Here is an 11,351-nt window from a genome sequence, read left to right as displayed (position 1 = left end):
CTGCGGTCTGCCCGCAGCTGGAAAATCGACCTTCGCGCGGGCTCTCAGTCACCAACTACAGCAGGAGCGGAGCTGGGCCGTCGGCGTCGTCGCCTATGATGACATCATGCCGGACGCGTTCCTTGAGGAGGCGAGCGCACGGCCATTGGTCAGTAGGGAGGGGGCGGGGCCTAGACTCTGGCGGCCGAAGGAAATGTACATGCTCCTCCCCTGTATACAGGATGATACCCGGTGTGGGAGAGTAGAGAGGGAAAGACTGGAGTTCCAGGAAAGTGGAGCTGGTTTAACCTAGGATGAGTTGACTCCATCTTAGAGGAATTCATTGTAGAGGTTTATATGTACATTGGAGACATATATGTATTGTATATTCTATACAGTGGAGTTTTAAGACAGGGTTAGGCCTGAAGTCAGCGTGCAAGGTGGAAATCCCCCATAGACAAGTATACTCTTGAAAATCCTTTGGGAAGGTTTTTCGTGGAAGACGGACAGAATCTCTCAAAAATTCCAACACAGCCAGTTTAACAGGCAGCCAGGGGAGAATCCAGGTTTTGTGGGGCTTGAAGTTTATACAATTGGGAGGGGGGTGGAGAGTACAAAATGATAAGTAACAAAACTGCTATGACGATAAAGAGGCTGTACAAATGAAGGACGTGGCCTCTGAAAGTCAACTTACTCATCTCAGGGTAAACCTGCATCTGCCAGCATAGGAAAAAATGGCTGTTTCTTAGTAGACCCCCAGATAAAGTAATGGGCTTGTATTTAGGGAGCAACTTGTATGTTCCATGTAAATACTTCTCTTTAAACCCTCCGATCACACTCAGCGCTATGAGACGCATCCTCCTGGAGAAGCGTGTGAAACCTGAGACCTGGGGGAAGAGTAGATTCATGTCTCCCGGATCTCATGCTCACTCTAGAGCAAATACTCTTTGGTTGACGTATTCTGAAAATGTTAAAGTTATTTTTGTCATTTAGTGCCCGAGTGTAGATGAATTCACATAAATAAAGTGCAAATATGATGTGATTCCACTCTGTAAATATATATGCAAAAATACAGTACATTTGACATATGGAAAAACTTTGGACCACCCCAGCAAAGTTATATACTTTCTCTTTCTTGGTTAATTGTGAGGCAAATATGGTATCAAGCCTTGGCAGCACCGATTTACTTAGATGATAGTATTGTCACCACTTTGGAGAAAGCTGAAAGTTGTTGATAGGGATTGTTGTATTTGCTGGGCTTTTCCTCACTTTTCTTAGGTTTTTTTGCACTCTCCCCCTACTAAGCCCATGGGACTCATCTAATCACATGAGAAGGATATCTCATCTTTTAGGAAGTGATCCCTCCTTCCTTTTTAGTGGGTTTAGCTGATGTGTTTATTGTATGTGCTGTAATCTCAGTGATGTGGTAAGGCATGGAAGGCAGGAGAGGGACCCTGATCTCCTGTTCTTGTGTTTGACCTCATAACTCCCTCAGTGCTCTCCACAGCCCTTGAGCAGCACAAGACTACTTGTATTTTCAAGCTATTTATTCTCTTTCCCTCAATCTGCTTCCTCTATCTTTCCCCATCCCATTTCAACCCTGGTGTTAGCCTGAGGTCTTTTCCTCATGACCCTGGGACCTTTCAGCTGATCCTCTTTGTGTCCAGAACTTTTCTCATTTCAAAGGCAAACCAGCATTACGGTATCATAGCCAACCTAATTTATTTCGGTTTTCCTTTCTCCTGGATGGTAACAGCTTTTCATTCTTTCATTTATTCACTCATTTAATTATTCAGTCATTTAATTTACATTTCTGGAGTACCAATTGGCTTCAGACCCTCTACTGTAGGGTGTGTGTACAATGGATGAGCACGGACAGAGAGATGTGCAAACAAATGCCAAAATAGTGTAAACCCTGCTAGAGTGGAGACCCAACATATACAGAACAGGGTGTCGTGATAGGCAAGGGTCTGAGCTGCCTTCTGCATGGTTGAGTTTGAGAAGAGTTGACAGAGGACTGACATCTTTGGGGAGGAGCTTTCCAGGCAGAGGGAATGGTAGATAGGAGGACATGGAAGCGTGGGAAGGGAAAGCAAGCTGTGTTTAGAGGATGCCAAATGGTGCAGTACTGTGGGATGAAATTTTCATTTTGCAATGAGGCATGACTGCCTTACTGGCCAAAACCTAATATAAATCGCAATTCTTTGGTTTTTTTATAGCCAACCCAATGGAAATTGCTTCGACAGGAGCTGTTGAAGTACATAGAATACTTCTTGCTGGCTGTCATTAACGGGTGTCAGATGGCTGCCCCACCCAATAGGACTGAAGCCATGTGGGAAGATTTTATAACCTGCTTAAAGGATCAAGATCTCATATCTTCTGCAGCGCATGAGGCCCAGTCTTGCTACCTCTTAACGAAGACTGCTGTTTCTAGACCTTTGTTTTTGATTTTAGACGACAACTTCTATTATCAAAGTATGAGATATGAAGTCTACCAACTGGCTCGGAAATGTAATTAAAACATTTTTTTCTTACACATAGAGACATGTATTCCCACATCAAAATCATTACCATCTTTACTGAGAATTTAATTGGATTGGGAGGCTTATATGGATTTTCTTCATTTTCAAAGCTAGATGTTCATTCAGTATTATATATGGTTTTCCCCGCTGCGGCTCGGATAATGTGTCTAATATGTTTATTTCACATTTAGAAAATAGCACACCAGTAACTTCTGTGGTTTCAAATTGTTTTCAGATTCATTAGGCTTTTGCCAGCTCTTTTTAGATTGTTCTCTCGAGACCTGTTTACAGAGGAATGGCCAGAGACCACGGGCACTGCCTGCTGAGACCATCCACCTGATGGGAAGAAAGATAGAAGAGCCCAACCCTGAGAAAAATGCTTGGGAACACAACAGCCTCACAATTCAGAGTCCAGCGTGTCCTTCTGAGGCCAGGTATTCCCCTCAAAGCCATCCTTCAATGGGTGTCTTCCTGAGGCAGGCACTGTGCTAAATGCTTTACTTGTATCCCTTGGTTAATCCTCTCACAGGCCTTAGAGCTTTATTTCCCCCTTTGTGTAGGAGAGGAAACTGAATGAGAACTGTTCAGTTTGCCCAGCGTCACCGAGCTGTGACAGCTGAGATTTGACCCCCAGTGTATTTGCAGAACGTGCTCTTGTTAAGATCCTGCTGTGCCCAGTGGTCAGAGCAGGGAATTCAGACTAGGACACATATTTGGTATTCTTGCCAAAATGGCATGCAAGTCTAAATAGGTTGCCCAGTAGTTTTCTTATAGAAAGAAAAAGATACCGGAACTGATATTGAATCCTAATTTTGCCTTAAACCTCGCGATAGTTATGCTGCTTGTGCGTAGGGAAGGCTTGTGGCCGTGGTATCTAATGCATTCTGGTCTGGAGAGTTCTACAGCAGCACATTTTCTAATGGAAATTTCACTGTTTCACTCGCGAAATGTTCTCCATTCACACTGTCCAGCATGGGAGCTGCCAGCCACATGTGACCCTGGAGCACTGGAAACAGCTAGTGCAACTGATGACCTGAATTTTAAATTTTATTTTAATTACTTGAAACTTCAGTAGCCTCACGTGGCTCATGGCTGTTGTCCAGACAGTGCAGCTCTGCAGGTATATTACTGCTCACCTCTCCTTAGCCCCTGCCTGACTGTTGTCCGTAGAGAATCAGTAGTTTTTAAAGACTCATTCTTCATAACATTTAGTTTCCATGCATTTTATAATATATACTTTGACATACTTAAAAAAAACAAACCCCAAAATTGGGTTTAAGTAACTATTGTTTATAGGATTTATGAAATAAGCTACTGCTGAGGTTTCTAATTTTAACTTCTCATAATATCCTGAAACCTTGAGCAGGCACATAACTGCTTGATTGCTACTCGTTCTGGAATACGTAAAATGTTTCCTTTGGAAGGAAATGGCTGGTCAAGGCATTGAGCTATCGCATGAGAGCAGCATAAGGTTTATCATCAATGCTTTCAGACCAGTGAGGGCCAGTTCTTTCTAGAAGCAAGGAGGAGTGAGCTTCTCCAATGCCCACTCTTAGCACAGTCTGCAGTTTTGTCTTGGGTCTAAAGATGGTCACCTTTTTTCACATATCCACAATAGTCACCGCGTAACTCTGACCAGGTTGTTGGAAGTCCGGTGGCCCTGTGTGAGAAGTTGAAAGGTGATCTGACTAACTGTACCTTTCCCAGGCTTCTCTGAAATCTTACTACCACTTTATATGTATAACCTCATTCAGTCCTTACAACATCCCTGTGCGGGCAGATACAGTCATGCCCCTTTTATAGATGGGATATCTGAGGCCCAGGTAAGTATATAACAGCCAGGTAGTAAATGGCAGAGCCAAGATTTGGACCCAGTGCAATCTCATTCACTCTAGAACCTGGGCTCTTTTCAGTGACAAAAATCATCTTGAGGTTGAGGTGTAACTCAGTGAGTTCACTGCCTCAAATATTTTCAGTGCTACCCCTTGTACTCTGAGTAAAATTCAGGGTCCTTACCATTAAGGTAGGTTATCCATGTGTTCCAACCCTGATTTAACTCCCCAGCCTCGTATCGTACCACTCTCTCCCGTTGCTACTTTTCAACCAAACCAGCCCTGTTATGTGAACACAAGAAGCTTGTTCTTGCCTCAGGGCCTTTGTACCTGCCGTCCCCTCTACCCTTCCACATATTTATGCTTGACTGGCTTCCCAAGCACCTTAACCCTGAAGAATGTAGTTAGATTACCCAGGCACTCTCTTATCATTATCACTGTGTGTATTCTTAACTTACCACCCGTCACTCTCTGAAATTATTATTTTTTGCTTACTAATTTATTACCTGTCTCTCTCCATTACATTATCCCTTGGAGAGGGTAGGCATCTTGCGTCACCCCCAGCTTAGCACACAGTTTCACATCGTTGTCCCATATTTCTAAGAGGCCCAATAAATATTCGTTAAATGAATGAATTCCACCTCCACTCTCCATGGCCCCTGGACAAGTGAAGAGCTTTGCTAATCAAGACCCAGTTAAGGGGCAGAAGCCGTAAGGTCAAGACTGGACAATTTTCTTTAGGGAATAAAAGAGAGTTCTGGTAGCCTCGAGTTCAGCACTTACTGAGGAAGAGAGAATGCCTTTTCAAAGCTTATTGATATATCTTTGGAATTTAGTCTTTTTTTTTAATGAGGGTTTTTTTGGTTTACAATTTAAGCTTCTCCATTTCGATTTTGCAAGTAGAACTTAGCTTCCAAATCGTCATTTTCCCCGTTTTGTTTAGGATCGTGGATTCCAGCACTTATATCCCTCTAGAATTCAACTTGGTGTTTACAAACACAAGTTATTTGGAAACAAATGTTTGCTATTAGGATTTACTTTATTACACCTTTTCTTACAGCCCGAAGTTAACTGATTTCTTGCTTACTGCTCTGGAAAATCCAGTGAAATACGTTGAGGACAATGTGGAACAAAAGGTAAGCCTTCCAGTTTAGCTTTAGTAGAAATGAGAAGGGATAGCTGTTTGTAGGAAGATCTGTATGAGCCGAGTGAATAATACGAGTAAAATGTGCAAGCAGCTCTGGCACTGCCTCGGCATGTCACCCGCTCTCAGCTTCTGGCCCCTGGATGCTGCTGGTGCACTGGTGGCTGCCTGCACTAGCTAGTCAAAGCTGTCAAATTTTCAGAAATGGGGGCCTGCTGACATTGTTTTGGTAGCTTGAGATGGGCAAGGATGGGGCTATTTACGCCCCAGACATTGACAAACACTATAGATAGGTTTTGTTGTTTTTCTGGAGAGCCCGTTGTTGGACATTTACCAGTATCCCACTGCCCCGATGGAACCCAGGTTGCAACTGGATGTATTTCATACAGACTGTCCTACGGAAGAGTAACTGGAATGAAAAGCCACTGCGCTTTTTCTTTTTGTCTTTTCAAGTCTGCATCTACTTTAGCCTTGGCTTTTATAAAACTATATAACTGTTCTAATAACTATGTCTATATTACATAGGAAACAGACAGAATTATTTGTTCAATGAGCATTCTTCATCAAGCCGATCAGACCCTCCGAAGAATTGTCTCTCAGACAATGAAGGAAGCGAAAGGTATGTTGGGTGGTTCCATTGTGTTGGGTAGTATGACTACTGCTCCTCTGGTTCCCTTGACACTTGGGTAGTTATTAGCTTTCAGCCATAAAGCGTACATCGTGTTTCAGTTCAAATATGCAACTTGGTTATACGAAACGAAAAATTCTACCCCTGGAGCTGGGGGTTCATCCGTCCAATAAATCTTTACAGAGTGGCTCCTCTCCAAGGCCTTATTCTAGGTACTGGGGAGTTGAGAGGGAGCAAACATGATAGTGAGGAGACAGACAGGAAAAAAAAGTGAATATATGCCAATGCTCTGAAGAAAAATCAAGTAGCATGAGGCAGGGAGGGCAGAGTGATGGGGGGGACTTCTTTTTAAAGGAGTAATCAGGAAGACTTCTCAGAGAAGGTGACATTTAAGCAGAGATGTGAATGAAAGGGAAGAGCAAGCCATGCAGACATCTGGAAGACACTTCAAGCGCAAAAGCCCAGAGGTAAAGTTGTTTGGTGTGTTCCAGAACAGAAAAGAGGCCACTGCGTCCAGGGTGAAGCAAGAACAGTGGGGGAGGGAGTCGGAGACCGGATGTAAAGTCAGCACGGAGTTTGAACAAGCTCAGTATACTGTCAGTCTTACATAAACTTAGATGAAACACGGTAATTATAGTTTTATAAACTAATTCCTTTAGATTTTAAACATTGAACTTTTTGCTATATTTAAAATTTGATTTAAAGAAATAACAGCTTAACGTTTCTTGAGCTCCTTTTATATGCTAAGTGCCTTATATTTTTTCTAGTCTTTACAATCCTATAAGATAGCTGTGATTTTACAAATGGTGACATGAAGGTTCTGAGAGGATACAGTAACTTGCCCAAAGCCAAATAGCTGTAATACTAAACGCTGTACTTGGGCAACCTGGGATTCAGAGTTAAGGCTGCTTGTATCTGTGCTTTCTGTTATGCTCCCCACATCACCAACAAAAGCTAATACCTTTACAAATGCTTAAACATTGGAAAAACAAACAGTATACTAACCGTATGGTGTTTTTCAAACTTTTTTTTTTTTACCATGATCTGTAAGTAGATGTTGTATAGTTACCTCTGTGTAGCTCAGTACATGAACACAAGCACACATAAAAAGTGTCACAAAACCCTCGCGTTTAAGGAACGCCATGTTCTATTTGATTCCATTTTAGAAAAACACTGGTTGCAACTTGCAACTCACTTATGGGTTACAATCCAAAGTGTGAGAAACAGGACTGGAACAGATGTGGCGTGATTAGAAAAAAAACCAAAAATAGCTGCAGCTCTATCTCCACCATTTGCCTTTCTTCTGTTCTGTCTAGAACATGAAGGGAAGGGGGAAAAGCATTATGCCCAAATCACTCTTGACTCTTTCCCACCCATTTAAAAAACACATAGTTTTTTGTGTCTTTGTGAGGGACGTGGTACTAGCTTCTGGATCGAGGCTTAAATAACAGTAAAAATGCAGTTCTCCTACCATCAAGAAAGTAAATTTAAAGAAAAAAAAAAAAAGAATGGGAGAAATATTTGCAAATAACGTGTCTGATGAGGGACTTTTATCCAGGTATCCAAACTATATAAATACTCTTAGCACTCCATAATAAAGACAAATGACCCAGTTTTTTAAATGGGCTAAGGATTTGCCCAGGGAAGATACACAAGTAGCCAATAACAGCATGAAAACATGCTTGATGTCATTAGTCATCAGGGAAGTGCGCATCAAAAGCACAGTGAGATAACACTGCCCACCCACGAGGATGGCTAGAATCAACAGGTGCAGGCGAGGCTGTGCAGGAGTCAAAACACTCCTGCACGGCTGGTGGGGTGGGAGCCGGTGCAGCTGCTTTGGGAAGCAGCCTGGCAGTTCCTCAAACAGTTAAGTGTAGTTACCATGGGACCAAGCAATTCCACCAGTAGGTATATACTCAAGAGAAATGAAAAATGTTCATATAAAAATTTGTACACAAATGTTTATAGCACCACTATTCACAACAGCCAAAAGGTGGAAGCAACCTAGGTGTCCATCAGCTGACAAACTGATAAACCAAACGTGGTGTACCCATACAACGGATTATTTGGCAGTAAAAAGGAATGAGATCAATACATGGTACAACGTGGATGAACCTTGAAAACATGCAAAATGAAAGCAGCCAATCACAGAAGGCCACATATCACACAATTCCAGTCACGTGAACTGTCAGAACGGGCAAATCTATACACGCGTAGATTAGTGGTTGCTTAGGGATTGGGCGGGGTGGGAGGATAGGGTAGGTAAAGGGTACAGGTATTTGAGATGACAAAATGTTCTAAAATCGTGGTGACACTTGCACATATCTGAGTATACTAAAACCACTGAATTGTAGTTTAAACAGGTAATTTGGGTGGTGTGTGAGTTGTATCACAATAAAGCTGTTTTACAAAAAATTCAGTTCCTCACACTACCCACACGGCTGGGCGCTGCCTAATTAAATAGGGCGGATACAGAACGTTTCCATCATTGTAGAACGTTATATTGGACAACTGTTGTAGGTTTTATCAGTTTCAAAACCAAATTATCATTTTCTGGCTCTGCTGTTTTGCCTTACTACCTGTTAGTAAGATTACAAGTGAAATATCTTGTCAACAACAAAAATCCCTTGTCTTTTCTGCTCAGGAATTTCCTAGCAAGTTATTTAAATAATTTGCTTGTATCACACATTAATGTGACCTGATTTGCTTGTGTCACATTAATGTAACCTTTTATATATACACGTATATCATGCCAACTCCGTGGTATTGTGATTATTTATAGAAGAATTTAATTGGTTTGTCTGAAGTAATCAAATTAATTTCCTGGTGTCCTTAGACAGCCCAGCTTGATTTAATTTACACAAATAATTCGAGAATATCTTTGTCTTAGATGAACAAGTGCTTCCTTACAACTTGAAGCTTCTAGCAGAAGAACTTAACAAGCTCAAAGCAGAGTTTTTGGAAGACCTAAGACAAGGAAACAAAAAGTATCTGTGCTTTCAACAAACCACTGGCATTTCAGATGTTATTTCTTCTTTTCATTATGAGAAAGATAATATTGTACAGAAGTATTTTTCAAAGCAGCATTAAAACTTCTGAACTTCCAATCAAATATCTCATACTGGTTAAGATTTTGTCAACTAATTACAGCAATTTTGTATTACTGGATGTTTTCTAGACCAATGATGTAAATTGCCACTTATATTTTATAAAAATCAGTCATTCTAAAAGACCTATTTGTCATAGCAGAAGTTACTTCTTCAGTCAGTCACTTGTAAGATGTGACAGGAATAATGAAACATCAGAGGCGGCCTTCATCATTTCTGGCCAGAACTCCTAGGGTAGGGCTGGGGAGGGGCAGGAGTCACACAAGTGAAGAAACTAGAAGGGAGACAAAACGCGCATGTCTGGAGCTGTTGTTTTTAACTCAGGTGACAGATATTCTCATGGGTAAGGCATTCTACAGATTCAAACTAATGTAGCCACAAAACTTTTTTTTTAAAGTATTTTACATATTGGAAAATAACTAACAAACTAATTGGATCCTGGTTTTCAAAAAGAAAAATCGAGATCATTAGAAAGTGTTATTTTTTATTCATATATTACAAAAGCAAAGCTTCTTTCACAATATGGACTCCATTACTAGGTGTGGTTATTTCAGCATTAAACTGCTTTCTGGAATCCCTAAACAATATATAGTGTTTTGCAATGATGCTTAAGTTTTATGTTTTGCATACAAAATATGTTCTTTACAACAAAGTATATATTAACAAAAACAAGTTCTAGAAATCACATACCCTCTAAGACTATTTAATGAAAAAGTTTTTAGGAGATTTTAAGAAAATAATACATCCATTTGATAAATATTTTTGTAGAACTTAAAATGAGATTTATCTTTGAACATTTTTTTTGTAATATTCCCTTTGTCAAACAATTTTGCAGATGAATAGCAAACACTTATTTCTAAAATGAAATAGTGCTGGGAAATATCCAATGGAATTTTTTGAAGGTAAAAGTCTAGCTTTGACTTGAATTTCAAAAAGTTGTAGTTACATACTGTAATAAAAAGTTGTAGTTACATACTGAAATAAAATTAGTCCCTATTAATCTCTTCACAGTTTTAATTTTTTAATATTAAAAAAATATTAGTGGACATACATCATCTACCAACTTTAAAAATCTAAACTTATGTTCACTGAACAAAAATAAACTTAGTTTCAGAACACCGCCTATTAACAGCAAAGTGCATGTTAAACTTTTCCCAACTCATTTCTATAAAACAGTTGATTAAAATGGGACAAATATATTCAATACTTAAAGATACTAACATCTTTCCAAATACAGAACTCACACAAAATTTAAATAAAATCCTAAATCTTTTTAAAAATATAATACTAAAGATTCTAAGGTAGATTTGCTTCAAAAATTTCAGTGCATTTAGAATTGTAGCTTTCAGGCATCAACACCTTTGGAATACCTTTAAGTCACAGGAATATTAGAATTATACAGTCTAGCTTGTAATTAGGAAAAAAAAAGTTGTCTATGTTTAAATTAAAATGCGCCTTCAAAATATCTATCTTTAGTTGTCAGAAAAAAAATGTATTTGTCACTATTTGGCCCAGGATATAGAGTTAATAAACTGGTTTTAACAAGGGAGTTTTTCCTCTTTGTTTAATGAAAACTTTCATTTTCTATCATGGGTATTGCCTTCATTTGAAGAATAGAAGTGAGGTGGGGGAAACTCACCACAAAAGTTCCCAAATGACAGCAACCTGTTTCTTTCTGGCAACCAATAAACATCAGGAACAAGTTATACGGTACATTTGGAAATGGCTGCCCTAAACCTGAATCGGAGCAGTGAGCAATTGAAACAACAGAGAAAACAGATTATAGAATTTTAGATGCACAAGCCTGAGCTGTGACAAGAAAGAGTTATAGTTGTTTGGAGAACCTCTCTGAGATGCTTCTTTGAACAATGCAACTGAGATTAGTTGAGATTGGATATTAAACCACAAGAAGTGACTACTGGCTTTCTAGCATGTGGGAGGGCAGATGATGCTTTAACTCGGCACTTAGGGGTATTGGTGGACATGTTACCATGAGTATTCCCCTTTTATTTGCTATAGGAGTGGTGGTCCTTTTTGGTTAATAAATGCTTAATAGTTAGGATATTCTCTTTATGAAGCCAATTCATAACACTTTTAAGCTTTGAACCAAATTAAAAATAAAAATTTTTGCAAAGT

General features: G+C 39.8%; 1 protein-coding gene across 1 annotated transcript; it reads left to right on the top strand.

The window, feature by feature from the left end:
* Positions 1 to 4: 4 nt before the first annotated feature.
* PSTK (phosphoseryl-tRNA kinase) lies at positions 5 to 10,235 on the top strand (the record flags this gene model as incomplete). The annotated part of the gene is made up of 6 exons (XM_019669160.1): positions 5 to 148; positions 2,199 to 2,490; positions 2,737 to 2,935; positions 5,394 to 5,469; positions 6,003 to 6,096; positions 8,999 to 10,235. Coding segments are annotated over 6 exons (1,005 nt in total), but the record flags the coding sequence as incomplete, so codon positions are not given.
* Between the last annotated feature and the right edge of the window lie 1,116 nt (positions 10,236 to 11,351).

The sequence above is a fragment of the Hipposideros armiger genome, unplaced genomic scaffold (assembly GCF_001890085.2).
Source record: "Hipposideros armiger isolate ML-2016 unplaced genomic scaffold, ASM189008v1 scaffold_549, whole genome shotgun sequence".
In the NCBI taxonomy this organism is placed as follows: domain Eukaryota; kingdom Metazoa; phylum Chordata; class Mammalia; order Chiroptera; family Hipposideridae; genus Hipposideros; species Hipposideros armiger.
The sequence above is the reverse complement of the archived record's forward strand: the minus strand, read 5'-3'. Positions and strand labels throughout refer to the sequence as shown.